Here is an 18,085-nt window from a genome sequence, read left to right on the forward strand (position 1 = left end):
CGAGTGGATGAATCATCTCGTTCTCCTCTGGAGGTCCCCAGCATCACAGATGCCAATTTGATTCACTCCATGTGATATCAAGAAATGGCTGAAGGCACTAATAACTGCAAAGGATATGGGTCCTAACAATATTCCAGCAATAGTACTGAAGGCTTGTGCTCCAAAACTTGCTGCGCCCCTAGCCAATCTGTTCCAATACAGCTACAATACTGGCATCTACTCAGCTATATGGGAAATTGCCTATGTATGTCCTATGCACAAAAAAACAGGACAAATCCAACCGGGCAATTACTCAGACTACTCTTGATAATCAGTGAAATAATGGAAGAGGTCATCAACGGTGCTATCAAGCAGCGCTTGCTTAGTAATAGCCTGCTCACTGACACCCAGTTTGGGTTCCACCAGGGCCACTCAGCTTCTGACCTCATTACAGCCTTGGTTCAAATATGGACAAAAGAGCTTAACTCCTGAGGTGAGGTATGACTGCACTTGACATCAAGGCAGCATTTGATAGAGTCTGGCATCAAGGAGCCCTAGCAAAACTGGAGTTAATGGGAACCAGGGGGAAAACTCTCCTCTGGTTGGGGTCATACTTAGCACAAAGGGAGATGGTTGGTCAGTCATCTCAGCTCCAGGACATCACTGCAGGAGTTCCTCAGAGTAGTGTCCTCAGCCCAACCATCTGCAGCTGCTTCCATCATAAGGTCAGAAGTGGGGATGTTCACTGATGATGACACAATGTTCACCAGCATTCACGTTCTCCTCAGATACTAAAGCAGTCCATGTCCAAATGTAGCAAGACCTGGACAATATTCAGGCTTGGGCTGACGATTGGCAAGTATGAGTCACACATTTAATGGCATTACCATCACTAAATCCCCCACAATCAATCTTCTGGGGGTTACCATTGACCAAAAACTGAACTGGGCTTGCCATATAAATATTGTGTTTACATGAGCAGATCAGAGACCAGGAATCCTGTGATGAGTAACTCACCTCCTGACTCCCCAAAGCCTATGCACCATCAGCAAGGCACAAGCCAGGAGTGTAATGGAAATACTCCCCCACTTGCCTGGGTGAGTGCAACTCCCACAACACTCAAGTAGCTTGTCGCTGTCCAGGACAAAGCAGCCCGCTTGATGGTTAATGGATGTGGTGCCAGTCACTCCCTCCGTCACCAACGCAAGTAGCCACAGTATGTACCATCTACAAGATGCGCTGCAGGAATTCACCAAGGCTCCTTCAACAGCGCCTTCCAAATCCACGCCATCTAGAAGGGCAAGGGCAGCAGATAGATGGGAACACCGCCATTTTAGAGTGAGTATGAGAGAGAAACAATGGGGCCATTTACAGGGTGAGGAGTGTAAGAGAAACAGTGAGGTAATTTACAGCACAAGAGTGAGAGAGAAACAGCATGGTCATTTTCAGGGAGCGAGTGCGAGAGGAGTGGGGTCCAACAGTGAGAGAATGCGAGAAGAGCGTGGGACCATTAAAGAACACGAGGGGGAAAAAAACCGCAGAGAGCAAGTGATTGGTGGGTAAGATTGGGGAGTATTTCCAGTCTTAAAGTAAAAGTAAGGTCTTTAGTTTGTGCTTAGATCTCCAGCATTTTTTTTCCTCTTTTTCTTAAAGATAGCTTGTTAAGTATAAGATCGATACTGGGGTGTATAATAAGAGCGGAGAAACTAAAGTAATTAATTAATAAATTGAATAAAATACGATAGCAGCATGTGGGGGCTGCTGGACACTCAGGTGATCCAGAGCGAACACATCTGTACCAAGTGTTTGCAGCTCAAGGAACTTCAGATCCAAGTTAAAGAGCTGGAGTCCGAGCTGCAGACATTGCGCCACATCAGGGAGGGGGAAAGTTACCTGGAGGTTTTGCTCCAGGAGGCGGTCACACCTCTCAGATTAGATAATACAAATTTGGTCTGTGAGTAGGGACAGGAGAGTGTGAAGCGGGTGTGGGGACCCCAGGGGGTAGCGTTTGAGGAGCCTCAGCCCCTGCAACTGTCCAAGGTTCTTGCAAGCTGTGCAGACAAGAGTGGAGACAACAGGAAAGATGAGCAAACTGACCATGGCACCGTGGTACAGAGAGCTATTCAAGTGGGCGCAGGGAATGGGAGTGTAGTAGTGGGAGGGAGCAGCATAATTAGCGGGATAGATACTGTTCTCTGCAGCCGGGAGCGTGAGGCACGAGGGCTGTGTTGCCTGCCCGGTGCCAGGGCTAAGGACACCTCCTCAGGTATAGAGAGGAACTTGGAGCGTAAGGGGAGGGATCCAGTTGTTGTCGTCCATGTTGGTAAAAATGACATTGATAGGACTAGAAAGGAGGTTCTGCTAAAGAATTTGAACAGTTAGGAGCTAAATTAAAAAGCAGAACTTCCAAGGTAAAAATCTCGGGATTGCTACCTGAACCAAGGGCAAACTGGCATAGGGTAAATAAAGTCAAGCAGTTAAATGCATGGCTCAGATATTGGTGTGGGAGGAATGGGTGTCAGCTCATGGGGCACTGGCACCAGTACTTGGATAGAAGGGAGCTGTTCCGGTGGGACGGGTTTCACTTGAAGCTTGCTGGGACCAGTGTCCTGGTGAATCAAATAACTACCTACACTACATGGACTGCAGCTGTTCAAGAAGGCAGCTCACCACCACCTTCTCAAGGGCAACGAGGGATGGGCAATAAAAGCTGGCTCAGCCAGCGAAGCCCACACCCCGTGAATACATTTTTATAAAATAGGAAATCAAGAACAATCACAGTCTCAGAATATGGGGGTCAGCCATTTAAGACTGCGATGAGTAGAAACTTCTTCACTCAAAGAGTTATAAGCCTTTTCAATTCTCTAATTCAGTCACTTGTGGACGCTCAATTATCAAGTCAGAGGTCAATAGGTTTTTGGATATTAAGGGAATTAAGGGATATAGGGATGTGCAAGAAGGTGGATTTCAGGTAGAAGACTGGCCATGATTTTGCTGATTGGTGGAGCAGGTTCAAAGGTCGGATAACCTACTCCAGTTCCTACCATATTATGCTGACAAAAAATGCCCTTTCAGAAACAGTGGAAACAATCATCATGAGCTTTAAAAGCGAAGCAGTTAAGTTGTTAACAGCACAAGCAATAAATTCGCGTACACAGCTCAATGAACTTACCTGGCGAACGTGAACCAGAAAAATCCAGGTTCGACTCAAAGCTGTGCTGAGTTCCTCAACCAGGTAACAGGGCTACAATTGCCTTTGAAGCCCCTAGGTAAGAGGCAAAATACTGCATGGTCTCTACTCCTGATTTAACACTGACTCATTGTCAAGTACTCACGTACAGCTAAGGATGAGATGATGATCTAATTGGGCTTATTACCCTCAAATAAGGCTCACACATGAACATGACCACGTGCATGAGATTCCACTGGTAAATCAGTGGCTGGGACTCTAGTAATGAATTGATGCCTTTGGAAGAGTTGGAGTGGAAGCAAATAGTTAGGGCAAAAATATTGCATGCTGAACAAAACTTTCCATAAACTTCTCACTACCAAAATTAATGGATTACTTAGTTAACATAACAGCATTACTTACTTGATAGATGTGGTTGAGTTTGAAGTGCTTAAGTAACAGTAACAAAACAGCGGAAATTGCTTTTACGATGATCTCTTTGTGTCTGTTGACATCTACTCCCAGCTTCATACTCTGTAGCACTGTGGTACTGTAAGGATAAAGAGCACATCACTGCATTATTGCACCATGAGGTAATAAAGTCACTTGTGTAACAGAAGATGAAGAGACAAGAAAGAAAATTGCTAGGATAAAGGTAGGAGTGCAAATGAGAAAGAGGTCTGACAGGAAACAGGATTTGACTAAGTGCAATAAAAACAAAAAATGCCGGAAATACTCTGCAGGGGTCAGGCAGCATCTGTGAAGGGAAACAGAATTAATGTTTCAGATTGATGATGAAAGATCAGCTACCTGAAACATTAACTCTGTTTCTCTCCACAGATACTGCCTAACCTATTGAGTATTTCCACTAATTCCTGTTTATATTTCAAGGTTTATAGCATCTGAAGTATTGATTAAGTGCAGCTCTGCCACAGAACAAGTTCTTAAACTACCTGAGCATAATTTACCAAGCTAACTTCAAAAGTTGCAATCTAATAGATGAAAATAATTTTCACGAAGTTACTTCCAGTTGGTTCCTAGTCTTTCCACTCCATGGAAATTAGGTTCAATAGTTTAGTGAAAACAGTAAAATAATCTAATAAGTGGGATTTTAAAGTTCCTAGTTTCAAAAGGAAGGAGATACTTACGGCATTTCTTCTGGTAAAACATCAGCAAGAATGTTGATCGAGTCTGTCTTTGCTTTTGAAGTCGGGGCTGCAGCCAGAAGGATCTTAAGTAAAGCAATCTATGGAGAAGAGTTGAAGGTAGAGATTCATGAAGAAAATATCTTAGTTTTTTTTCTTCTAAAAAGGCTTGCATCTTAGATACTTTTTCCAAAAAAACACAATTAGTTGCTGAACAAAAATCTGACAGTGAAATGAATTGAAATTTTATAGGACTAACTGCAGACAATGATTATTGAATACTGAACAAAACACATGGCAACCACATGAGCAATAGCTTAAAGAGGCTGCCTTGTGTGCAGCCCACAGAGCTGGTTTCACGTGTGCTGCATGGCTTAAAGGGAACATTGCTTAAGACCTGATGGTAATGGGGACCATCATCCCTGGAGTGCAATCAATCAGGGTTGACAGCTGAGTACAACTCTACCACTCTGGACACTTCACTCAACTGCCTTTGGGAAATCAGGAGCTTAGAAAAAATCTATTTTCCATTCTTGGACTATGGCCTGTATTTAACATCTCCCAAGCAGGTAGAACTATTGCAAAGTAAAACCTACATTATTCACAGACTAGATGTGCTGGTAGTGCAGGTTAGGTAAATTAGCACCTAGGCAAGATAATGTTCAGTTCTGACGAAGGGTTACATATAAATGACAAATCCTTCCAAGTACTGACAGACGCGTACATTTTATTTTCAGATTTCTGACATTCACCAGCATTTTTGTTTCAACCTGGTCTGGGTGTTAAATCTTAGTTTTTCAAACATATCAGAAATAATTCAAACCTTTTACATTATAGTTTGAAATTGTTTTATTTGCTGCTCCCAATCTTTTAATCTCTCTGAACAAAACGCTCCATTTCCACTGCTTTAATCATGGACAATGAGCTACTGTCCACAGCTTTATATATATATACATATATATATTTCCTAGTGAGAAGACTAAAATGTACATTGACCAAGTCTGATGATGAAGCATGGACAACAGGGCAGAGCATAAGGGAGAATAACAAAGAATTTAGGAGAGGGGTGAAAAATACAAATAGAAAAGGCAAAGAGAAATTAAGAAATTAAATTATTTAATTAAGAACATAAAACTAAATAGTAAAATATTCAGCAAGTGCATAAATAATTTTTAAAAAGTTAGGATAGGAATTAGGCCACAAAGGACAGGCAAGAGAGCAAAATCGCACAATGCAAAAGCAAAATAGCAGAAATATTAAACAACAATTTTGTTTCTGTATTTACCAGACACATATCTAGTGGACATGAAGTTGAAAGGCATGATTAGAACAATATAAATGCATTTGAAATGCTTGTACGAAGAGAAATATTAGATAAACTGATCAAATTTAAAACTCCTGATCTGAATAGATTGCAACTGTGCATTTTAAAATGATCTAGCAAAGAGATAGCAGTGGTACCATTATGCATATTTAACGATTTTTTTAGAAAAAGGTGTAGTGAGGTGAGCAGCAGATAGATAACTTTACAACTATATTTAGGGAAATAGTACATGTTTAGAGAATAAGGGAGGCGGTGGCCTAGTGATATTGTCACTGGACTGGTATTCCAGAGGCTCGGTTGGGGACCCGGTTTTGAATCCCACCATGGCAGATGAAGGAGTTTGAATTAATTCCAGATTTTTACTGAAAAGTCTGATGATGACCATGAAACCATTGTCAATTGTTGTAAAAACCCATCTGGTTCACTAATGTCCTTTACAGAAGGAAACCTGCCGTCCTTACCTGGCCTGGCCTACATGTGATTCCAGACCCACAGCAATGTGGTTGACTCTTAACTGCCCTCTGAACAAGGGCAATTAGGGATGGGCGATAAATGCTGGCCTAGCCAGTGACGCCCACATCCAATGAACAAATAATAAAAAAGTAGGCCAATTAGCTTCACATCAGTGATAAGGAATCCCTACTAAAGGAGAAACTAGGATACCTAGAAACAACAAGTAATAATAATCAATATTCAGCATCAATTTAAGAAAGGAACATTTTGCTTCACCAACTTCATTGAATTCTTTGAAAGGATAACAGAGATAGACAGGGTAATATATCGAGATTTTGATAAAAGCTTTTGATAAGGTGCCATCATAGGCGAATTAATAAGGTGGCGTCAGGGGTCAAATAGCAGAATGGATAGCTAGCTGGTAGTAAGATGGAAAGCACAGAGTAGGAATAAAAAGGTACTCAAATAATAAGATAATGCAGAGTGGCAGAAGTGGAAAGTGGGGTCCCACAACAATCAGTGCTGGGACAGCTACTGTTAATAATTTATACTAATTTAAGCTTTGACACTGAAAACAATTTCCAAGTTGGTGGGTAACACCAAGTTGTTGGGGGGAATAGTCAATACTGAAGAGGACAGCAACAAATTATAACATCATTAATAGACTTGCACAACGGACATATAATTTGGAAATTAATTTCAATATGAAGTTCACAAGCATATGATTTTACATTTTGGTAATAAAGTAAGGAGGTCACATATTCCTTGGAAAATAAAAATCTAAATCAAGTAGAGGAGCAAATGGGTCTTGGAGTGTGTAGCAAAGCAGGTCAATAAGGCAATAAGAAGCAAACCAAGCACTAGGGTTTATTTCTAGATAGAATTGAAAAGGCAGCAGTTGAGGTGAGCAGTATAAATGCATTTAAGGGGAAACTAGATACACATATGTTAAAGGAAGAAGGATGGAAGGGGGCTCAAATGATGTATAAATGCCAGCATAATATGGTTCGGCCAAATGGCCTGTTTGTGTTGTATATTCCAAATAATTCTGCGCAAAAAAGGAAGATAACTGTAAAAGGCTTTAGGCTCACCATGTATTGAGGTAGACTGGGTAGTATACCCTGGTACAGAACTTCAGCAGGTGTCAGGTCAAACTCCTCATCCCCCTATAAACAAGAAAAAAAATCCCACAAATAACTTTCCGATTAAGTCTTCAACTTCAGTCACTTACTTGATCTGCTTTTTATGTTTGTTATACTAGCTATGAGTGTTTTGTGCACGTGGCGTCCAAATCTTTGCTTTTTCATTTTTCTTACTACAAAAAGATTCTCATGTGTCTTTCTTGGATCCAAAGTGGGCAATCTCACATTTCTCCCTGTTTAACTCAATTGCCACAGGTTTCCCAATTTATTTAATCTGTCTCTTTATAACTTGCTGCTTCAATCTGTATACCTTGCTATTCCTAACAGTGCCACCTGAAACTATCTACTCCGTTATCCATTCCATCAAAATATACAAAGAAAAGCTGAGGTCCCAGTACAGATCCCTGGGGAACGTCACTCGTTACAGCCACCAGAATACCTTCACTTTATCCTGATTGTATACTACCTCCCAACCAATTTCCAACCAAATCACAAGGTTGCCTCCAATTCCAAGTACTTTAATTTTTGCCAATAATCCTTTCTACAGAACCTTATCAAATGGCTCTGCAAATTCATGTAGACAACATCCAGACACTTCCTTAACCATCATGTTAGAGATCTCCTTAAAAAATGCAACTAGATTACTCAGGCATAACCTCTGCTTCACAAATCCATGCTGACCTGATGTGCTCCTACTTCCCCAAATGCACATCATGCCCCAATGACAAATTCTCGTCATATCCCAAAGTTACGTTTGACAGACAGGTCTGCAGTTACCTAGTTTCTTTCTACTTCCTTTTTTAAACAATGGAGCGATTTTGTAAATTTACAATCGAAAAGCACAATTCCACACAAGAAGCAGTGTAAAGAATGAGCAATATAACAGAATGCACTGTACAAAGTAAAAGAGGCAACAATCATAGGATAAACAATCTTAAAAATGGATCACACTACATGCTGAACATTTTATATGATCATTGAGAGAAAAGCTGGAGTACCTTATAGCCCTTCAAGTCTGCACCACAATTCAACAAGAGCCTGACTGATCATCTTCCTGAACTCCACCGTCACGCACTGTCCCCTTAGTTCCCTTATTACCCAAAAATCTAATTAACTTTATATAGAAAATAGTTAACAACTGAGGATCCAAGGCTCTCCGGGGTAGAGAATTCCAAAGATTCACAACTCTGAGTGAAGAAATTTCTCCTCATCTTAGTTCCAAATGGTCAATCTCTTGATCCAAGACTCTGACCCATGTTCTAGATTCCCCAGAGGGGGGAAACATTTCCTCAGTGTCCACTGTGGTAAGCGCCTTAAGAATTTTATATGTTTCAATTAGATCACTTCTCATTCTTCTAAACTCCAGAGGATATAGGTGTAGTCTACTCAATCTCTTCACATTGGTCCCTGAGATTAGGAAGGGGATTGCCGTCTGGTGAAACTCCCTCTAAGGCAAATATATCCTTCCTTAGGTAAGGAGACCAAACCCACAGGCAATATCGCAGGTGTGGTCCCAGCAATGCAATGCCCTGCAAACCTGTACTAAGACTTATTTACCTATATAGTCCCATCCCTTTGAAATAAAAGTTAACACACTATTTGTCTTCCTAATTGCTTGCTGTACCTGCATGTTAACTTTCTGGGATTCAAACATTTCCTATCTCTCAACGTGTAAAAAATAACGTCCTTTTTCAGTTTTCCTGCAAAGTTGATAACTTCACACTGTATTCCATCTGCCATGTTCTTGTCCACACATCCAATCTGTCGATATCCCTCGGCACCCTCACCACTTACTTGTACCGACAGCAAACTTGCATACATTACACTCAACCACTGCATCTAATTTGGATTGTAAATAGCTGAGGCCCAAGTGCTGATTCCTGTGGCACTGTTTTCAATCCCTTAATCAATGCTAATACATTACTCCCAATCCCAAGAGTCCCAATTGTGAGATAATTTTTCATATAGTATCTTAGATAACTCCCCTGAAGCGCTTTGGGATATTTTATTACATTAAAGTGGTGTTTGAATATAAGTATATTCAAAAATTCTTATTCACAACTTCTACTCATCTCTTTTTATCAACACATTCCATTATTTGCTCAAACGTCAAACATCGCTTGCCTTTTATAAAACCAGCTGCCACTTGTTAATCCAGGTGAATATTAATTTTATTTCCTATTATTGCCCCCAGAAGCTGCCCACTGCTACCATTAGGCTGATTTTTTATTTTTTCATGGGGTGTGGGCATAGCTGCTTTTGTCCTTCTAGGTGGAAGAGGCTGCAGGTTCAGAAAGTGCTGGTGAAGAAGGTTTGGTCAGTCACTGCAGTGCATTTGTATATAGTGCATACAGCTGTCATTGTGTGATGGTAATGGAGAGAGTGAATGTTGTACGTAAAGTAAGGGACACTTTATAGGATGAACAGTATGTTACACAGAAGGTACACCATGTACTTAACCCAATTTAATATTAAAAATTCTACGTCTAACTGACATGAGCTAACTTCAATTTAGAAACTGCACAATCCATACCGCAGAGAGTGGCTTTTTCAGATATTCCTCCTCCTTCTTCATCTGAATCTCGGATACTGAAATGTATTTGTGCTGTAGGGTAAATAAACAATGAGTTGATACACTAATGCAGAAATATGTTCATCTGTTTTCAAAACTAAATTTGAGTTAAAGCATCAGCATTGCCCACATTGTGGGGAGAAAAAATCTTTAAGCGATAAGGCTGCAACAATAAACTCCATCAAAATAGTCTGGCATTCTGATTTTTAAATTTGTCCACAAAGGCTAAAGGGTTGTGATCAGTGTATACCAGTGTCTCCCTATATCCATGGCAGACATATACGTCAAAATATTTAAGAGCTATTAGCAAGCTCAGGGTTTCCTCTTCCACTGTAGAGTATCCTTTTTGGTGTTGATTCAGCTTTTTGGAAAAATATCCATTGGCCAATTCATCTTCTTGTAAAAGGACTGCACCCACCCCCAGGTCACTAGCATCAATTACTACTTTGAAGGGTTTAGTGAAATTTGGAGCAGTCAGCACTGGTTCAGTGATCAAAATTGCTTTCAGCTTTTCGAAAGGTGTTTGGTACTCTCCCGTCCACACTACCTTGGCTTCCTTTTGTAACAAGTCCATCAGTGAAGCAACTGTAAGTACTGAAATTTGGCACAAATTTATGGTAAAATCCGTGCATCCCCAAAAATCTCATGATCTTCCGCTTAGTTTTAGGGGCAGGGAACTCCATCAATGCCTGTACTTTCATTGTTCTTTGGAACACTTGTCCTTGCTCTAGATAATATGCTCTAGATAAACCACGCAGTTAGGAACACGCACCACTACTTGGTTCATTAATCCCTGAAATATTCCTGGGGTGTTTTTTTTTTAGCCCGAATGACATCACTCGGTATTGGAACAGACTGTCTGGCAAGACAAAGGCTGATATTTCTTTAGCTTGGGGTGTTAAAGGGGCCTGCCAATATCCCTTTAACAGATGTATTTGGTAAGAAACATAGCACTACCAACTCTGTCAATAGTCTTCCAAGCGAGGAATTGGGTAGGAATCCGCTTTTGTTACTGCATTGGCCTGTGGTTCATACAGAATCTTGTTGAACCACCTGGTTTAGGCACTAACACAACAGAGGAACTCCAACAGCTTTGGCTGGGTTCAATGAGGTGATTTTCCAACATGTACTGGATCTCTGCTTTCACCCAAGTGTTTCTCTAGCCCTAAGCGATAAGGATGCTCTTTTATAGGAGGGAATTCTCCTACATCCACATCATATATGGCTAAGGTTGTACATCCTGGGTTGTCCCTACAGGTCCCTTTAAATTCTCTAAGTAGCCTCATTAGATCATCTTGTTGTCCTGTCTCTAGGTATGAAATATGATGTCTGTCCTAATATTTCAGTGTTAGCTAACCAGATAGTAGGAGGTTCAATTTGGGAACTGTCTAAGCCCCTTCTGCCTCACTCTCACTGTCTCTTCCATTCTCCACTGTGCTCACTACTTGACTTACCTGTTCCTTTTCATCCTCCTCCCTTGTACTGTTTCAACATATTGATATGACACAGCCGATTCTTTTTCCTATGATCTGGGGTGTCTTATCAAATAATTTACTTTACCAGCTCTCCCAATTAGATTGTACAGACCACTGAACCGAGCTTTCAGAAGCTCCCCCTGTAAAGACAATAGCATTAACAATTCATCCCCTGGTTGCAATGTTTGAGTCGCAGCTTGATTATCTGCCCATTCTTTCATCTTTTAAAAGGCTCGACCACTTTGCAGGCTACCGTGAGCCGTTTCTGGAACATGGACACAAAATCTAATGGAGGATTCATCCTTCTGCCCTAAAAAACCTTTCTTTGATTAATTTCAGAGGGCCTCTTACCTCATGTCCATAAATTAATTCAAAAGGACTAAAATAAATAGATTCATTCAGTGAATCTCGGGTAGCAAATAAAAGAAGGTCCAGTCCTTTGTCCTAATCATGGGGTTGCTTCTGACAATATGCTTTAATCAGTGTTTTGAGAGTTTGACGGTATCTCTCTAAAGCTCCCTATGTCTGTGGATGATATGCTGTAGGCTTTACAGGTTTATACCCAAACGGCTCATTCTGTTTTGAAAAAATTTAGACATAACATTGGAACTTTCATACAACTGGATATCTACCAGTAATCTATGTCGGTTATGGATTATAAAAATTTGGTTAACTTCTCTACTACTTTAGCTGTAATTGTTCTTAAAAGGATGGCCTCTGGAAATCATTGTCGTATACATAATAGTAGGATTTACTGGTATCCGGCATTTGTTTTTGGTAACAGTCACACACAATCTACTAACACCCGAGGCGATGATGTAGTGGTACTGTCACTGGACTAGTAATCCACAGACCAGGGTAATGCTCTGGGGACCTGGGTTCGAATCCTGTCACAGCAGATGGTGAAATTTGATTTCAAGAAAAATTTGGAATTAAAAGTCTAATGACGACCATGGAACCAATGCCAATTGTTGTAAAAACCCATTTGGTCGCAGGAGTTATTCAGGGTAGTGTCCTAGGCCCAACCATCTTCAGCTGCTTCATCAATGACCTTTCTTCCATCATAAGGTCAGAAGTGGGGATGTTCGCTGCTGATTGCACAACGTTCAGTGCCTTTCGTGACTTCTCAGATACTGAAGCAGTCCATGTCCAAATACTGCAAGACCTGGACAATATCCAGGCTTGGACTGACAAGTAACATTCGCGCCACACAAGTGCCAGGCAATGACTATCTCCAAACAAGAGAGAATTTAACCATCACCCCTTGATGTTCAATGGCACTACCGTCACTGAATCCCCCACTATCAACATCATGGGGGGGTTACCATTGACCAGAAACTGAACTGGATTAGCCATCTAAATACTGTGGCTACAAGAGCAGGTCCGAAGCTAGGAATCCTGCAGCGAGTAATTCACCTCCTGACTCCCCAAAGCCTATCCACTATCTACAAGGCACAAGTCAGGAGTGTGATGGAATACTCCCCACTTGCCTGGATGAGTGCGGCTCCCACAACACTCAAAATTTGACACCGTCCAGGACAAAGCTTGATTGGCACCACATCCACAAACATTCACTCCCTCCACCACTGACGCACAGTAACAGCAGTGCGCGCCATCTACAATTATGTGCTGCAGGAATTCATCAAGGCTCCTTTGAACAGCACCTTCTAAACCCATGACCACTACCATCTAGGAGGACAAGGGCAGCAGATGGAGGGGAATACCACCACCTGAAGTTCCCCACCATCCTGACTTGAAAATATATCGCCATTCCTTCACTGTCACAAGATCGAAATCCTGGAACTCCATCCCTAACAGTACTGTGGATGTACCTACACCAAATGGACTGCAGCGGTTCAAGGTGGCAGCTCAGCACCACCTTCTCATGGGCAACCAGGGATGGTCAATTAACCTTTCTAACTGTTTGTTGTACCTGCATACCAGCATTTTATGATTCACACACTAGGACACCCAGGTCCCTCTGCATCCTCTCACCATTTAAATAATATGCTTCTTTTTGGTCTTTCTGCCAAAATGGACAATTTCACCTTTTCCCACATTATACTCCATTTGCCAGATCTTTGCCCACTCACTTAACTTATGTACCCTTGTAGCCTCCTTGTGTCCTCTTCTCAACGTACTTCCTACCCATCTTTTTATCATCAGCAAATTTAGCAACCATACCTTTGGTCCCTTCAACCAAGTCATTTATATACATTGTAAAAAGGTGAGGCCCCAGCATTGATCCCTGTGGCACACCACTTGTTACGTGCTGCCAACCAGAAAGACCCATTTATGGCTACCTTTTGTTTCCTGTTAGCTAACCAATCCTCTATCTGTGCTAATATGTTAACCCCTGCACCATGAGCTTTTATGTTCCGCAATAAACTTTGATGTACCACCCTATAAATTTCCTTCTGGAAATCGAAGTACAATACATCCACTGGCTCTCATTTATCCACGGTATACGTGACTCCTTCAACGAATTCCAATACACTGATTAAACATAACATCCCTTTCACAAAACCATGTTAAATCTGTCTGATTGCCTTGAATTTTTCTAAGTGCCCTGCTCTAACATATTTAGTAGCAGCCTGTTATGACACAACAGAAGGTAAATGTCGGGCTGCTCAAATCCCAGAGAGAAACTTGAAACAGCTGCCACAACTGTTTTGCAATTTCTATTTTTATTTTGAGATGTGTGCCTTGAATTCATTAGTACTAAGTCCATCAAGGCTTAGGGGATTTTTACAAAACAAAATTAAACATCTATTAATAGAAAAAAGATTTTAAGCACATATTTAGGTCTACAAATTACGACCAAGATAACTTCTAAATTCTCTAATTAATCTATCAGTTACACCTCCGTTAAGGCAAAAGTAAGATAGATTTCAACAGACACAAACAAAGCACACAATACCCTGTACAGTGATATTCAGAGTCAGTTTTCTCAGCTTCAGTTCCTGTAGACAGCAACTTGATACATACAGGCTGGAGGCTTTTCACACTTGTTAGATCTTAGAATTCCTTCTCCTTATACGTAACCTCATTTCCCTTATTAATTTCTCCCTTTTTAATGTGAATTCCATTGTTCCAATATGTCTTTGCAACTTAACTTTTTCCAAAAAATAAATCTTTAATAGTACTCATATCAGTGATCTTTAGGAAAAATAAGCACACTGTCTGGCTTAGCCTCCATTGGCTCAGTGTAACACCTTTCCAACTCTTTGAAATTCACGACTCTGGTTTATCTAAAAATGCAAATGCTCCTCACACCTCTCATTCTAAAACTTCAACCATGTTTACGTATTTAGCATTTCAAACCTAACTTCTCTTTTGATAACTCAAAAGCTCCAGACTAGCTGTCTGCAATTAAATTAAAACCCCCACACACACATCCACACAGATTAAACTAATCTAAATCTCACTATTAGCCTACCTTTACAATAACATTATGAAAATTATATTTTCATGATATAGCCTAACATCTGTCATAGGGAAAATGTTAGCTAACTGGTCTGTAGTTCCCTGCAATGTCTCCCTCCCTTCTCGAATAAAGCAGTTACATTTGCTTTTTTCTAATCCAATGGAACCTTCCCCGAATCTAGAGAATTTTGGATAATTAAAACCAATGTATCAACCATCTCACTAGCTACTTCTTTTAAGACCTTAGGGTGAAGTCCAACCAGACCTGGGGATTTGTCAGCCCACAGCCCAACAATTTGCTCAATACCACTTCTCTGGTGATTGTAATTTTCCGCAAATTCCTCCCTCCCATTTCCTGATTTACAGCTATTTCTGGGGTGTTACTTGTGTCTTCTGTAGTGAAGACTGAAGCAAAATACCTGCTTAATTCATCCACCATCTCCCTACTTTTCATTATCAGTTCCCTAGACGCACTCTCTGTAGGACCAATGCACACTATGTTAACTCTTTTCTTATTTAACTATAAAACTCTTACTATCTATCTTAAATTATTTACCAGCTTTCTCTCATACTCTAATTTTTCCCTCCTCATTAACTTTTTTGTCATTCTTTGCTATTCTTCATATTCTTTCCAATCTTCTTACCTGCTACCTGTCTTTGCACAATTATATGCTTTTTCTTTAAGTATGACACTGTCTTGAACGTGTTTAGTTATCCACGAATGGTGGGCCCTTCCCTTGGAAATTTTCTCTCTCATTGGAATACATGTATCACAGAATTTTAATGGCACAAGATGTTATCCAGCTCATCGTGTTTGCCACAGCTCTCCAAATGAGCATTATGACCTAGTGCCATTGCTCTGCCTTTTCCCCATACCCCTGCACATTGTTTCTATTCAAATAATCATCTAATGCCCTCTTGAATGCCTCAATTGAACCTGCCTCCACCACACTTCCAAGCAGTGCATTCCAGATCCAAATTACTTGTTGTGAGAAAAAGGTCACATATGCTTCTTTTGCAAATCACTTTAAATCTGTGCCCTCTCATCCTTGATCTTTTTACAAGCGGGGACAGCTTCTCCCTATCTACTCTGTCCAGCCAACTCATGATTTTAAGCATCTCTCAAATCTCTTCTTAGCCTTCTTCTCTCCAAGGAGAACAGTCCCAACCTCTCCAATCTATCCTCATAGATGAAGTTTCTCATCCCTGGAACCATTCTTATAAACCTCGTCTGCACTCTCTCCAATGTATTCACATCCTACCTACAGTGTGCTGCTCAGAACTGTACACAATACTCCAGCTGAGGTCTAATGAGTGTCTTATATAAATTCAGCATAACCTCATGACTCTTGTACTCCATGCCCCTATTAATAAAGCCCAAGATACTTTATTCTTTATTAACTTACTCTCGCCACATCCTGCCACCTTCAATGATCTATGTACATATTCTGTGAGTTCTGAAATATCCCTTTAAATGTCTGCCACTGAACTTCTATTGACCTATCCCTTAACCTCAGTTACCAGTTCATCTTAGCTAGCTCCGCTTTCATGCCTTACGAACGTTACCTAGGGATGCCTTCACTATGAGGCTATCAATTAATCCTATCTCATTGTTCAATAACAGGTCTAGTCTTGCCTGCTCTCTGGTTGGCTCTAAGAAACTATCCCAAAAACATTCTATGAACTCATCTACGTTACCTTTGCCCATCTGATTTTTCCAGTCTATATGTAGATTAAAATCCCCACGGTTATTGTTATACCTTTCTGACAAGTTCCCATTATCTCTTCTTTTATATATCTGTCCCACCGTGTAGTTACAATTAAGGGGGCCTGCACACCACTCACATAAGTGACTTCTCACCTCAACCCAAGCCACTTCTACATCCTGGTTTCCAAAATTTAGGTCATCCCTCTTTAATGTGTTAATACCATCAATTAACAGAGCCATCCCTCCACCTTTTCATAGCTTCCTGTCCTTCCCTAAATGTCTCTCACCCTTCAATATTCAGGTCCCAATCTATGTCTTCCTGTTGCCATATCTCTGTAATGGCTATCAGATCGTATTTATTTTGTTTCTAGATCGTATTTATTTATTTATATATGCACTATCAGTTCATCTGTTTTGTTTCGAATGCTACATGCATTTAGATAAAGAACCTTTTGTTTTGTCCTTTTATTATTTTTGCAGTGTCTAGCCTTATTTGCTGAATTACTCTTAGATCTGTACGCTTTGCCCCTTCCTGTCACTGCCGGTTTATCATTTCCCATATTAATGCATTGTCACTATTCTTTGGTTTATTGCATCTTCCCATATTTGATCCCGTGCCCCCATTTTAAAACCCTTTCTACTTCCCTAGTTAGGCGGCTCACAAGGACACCTGCCCCAGCATGGTTCAGGTGTAGGCTGTCCCAATGGTACAGATCCCACTTTCCCCAATACTAGTGCCAGTGCTCCACGAACTAGAACGCACTTCTCCCACACCAGTCTTTGAGTCACACCTTCATTTCTCTAATCTTATTTGCCGTATGCCAATTAGCACGTGGTTCAGTTAATAACCCAGAAATAATTACCTTTGAGGTTCTGCTTTTTAATTTGGTGCCTAGTTCCTCATACTGTCTATGCAGAGCCTCCTTCCTCATCCTGCCTATGTCGTTAGTAATTACGTGGACCATGAGCGCTGGATCCTGCCCCCTCTCACTGCAAGTTCCTCTCCAGCCCTGAGCAAACGTCGCGAACCTTGGCACTGGGCAGGCAACACAGCCGTCTGGACTCTCGCTCCTTGCTACAGAGAACAGTATTAATACCCCTCACTATACTGTCACCTACTACCATGACATTCTTTTGTGCTCCTTCCCCTTGAATGGCTTCCTGTACCACAGTGCCACATCAGTCAGCTCATGCACTCTGGAGCCCCTACTCTCATCCAAACAAACTGAAAGAACCTCAAACCTGTTGGACAATTGTAGAGGCTCACACTCCTGCCCTCTGGGTCCCCGTATCTGCCTCAGCAACAGTCACACCCTCCTGCCCCGACCACTTTCCAAATCAAAAGACCCTACCTTAACAGGTGTGACTGCCTCCCTTTCCCCTTCCCTGACGTGGCGCTGTGTCCACAGCTCAGCCAAAGTGCATAACCTCACATTTTCCCACATGTTACCAGATTGAATATAGCAAAAATCCTTGGTTGGATCCACAACATATTATTCTTGGAAACTGTCCCAAATACATTCTATGAATTCTTGCTCGTGGCTACCTCTGACAATTTGATCTCCCGAATCTACATGAAGATTAAAGTCACCCATGATTCACGTTCTGCCTTTTTTTTTTACATGATCTCATTATCTCCTGATTTATTCTCTGTTCTACAGTATAGCTACTGTTAGGGGGCCTATAAGCCAC

At 41.1% G+C, this 18,085-nt stretch overlaps 1 protein-coding gene across 3 annotated transcripts in view; it reads right to left on the reverse strand.

Annotated features, from left to right (window-relative positions):
- The window catches only part of strip1 (striatin interacting protein 1), a 127,145-nt gene that overhangs the window by 42,220 nt on the left and 66,840 nt on the right, over positions 1-18,085 (reverse strand). For all 3 annotated transcript variants that reach the window (XM_041196357.1, XM_041196359.1, XM_041196358.1), the window contains 4 exons: positions 9,746-9,817; positions 7,162-7,236; positions 4,297-4,394; positions 3,572-3,698 (listed from right to left, as the gene is read on the reverse strand). In XM_041196357.1, coding sequence (XP_041052291.1) covers positions 3,572-3,698; positions 4,297-4,394; positions 7,162-7,236; positions 9,746-9,817 — 372 coding nt within the window. The remainder of the gene's footprint in view (positions 1-3,571; positions 3,699-4,296; positions 4,395-7,161; positions 7,237-9,745; positions 9,818-18,085) is intronic.

Source organism: Carcharodon carcharias, chromosome 9 (assembly GCF_017639515.1).
Source record: "Carcharodon carcharias isolate sCarCar2 chromosome 9, sCarCar2.pri, whole genome shotgun sequence".
NCBI classification, from domain to species: Eukaryota; Metazoa; Chordata; class Chondrichthyes; order Lamniformes; family Lamnidae; genus Carcharodon; species Carcharodon carcharias.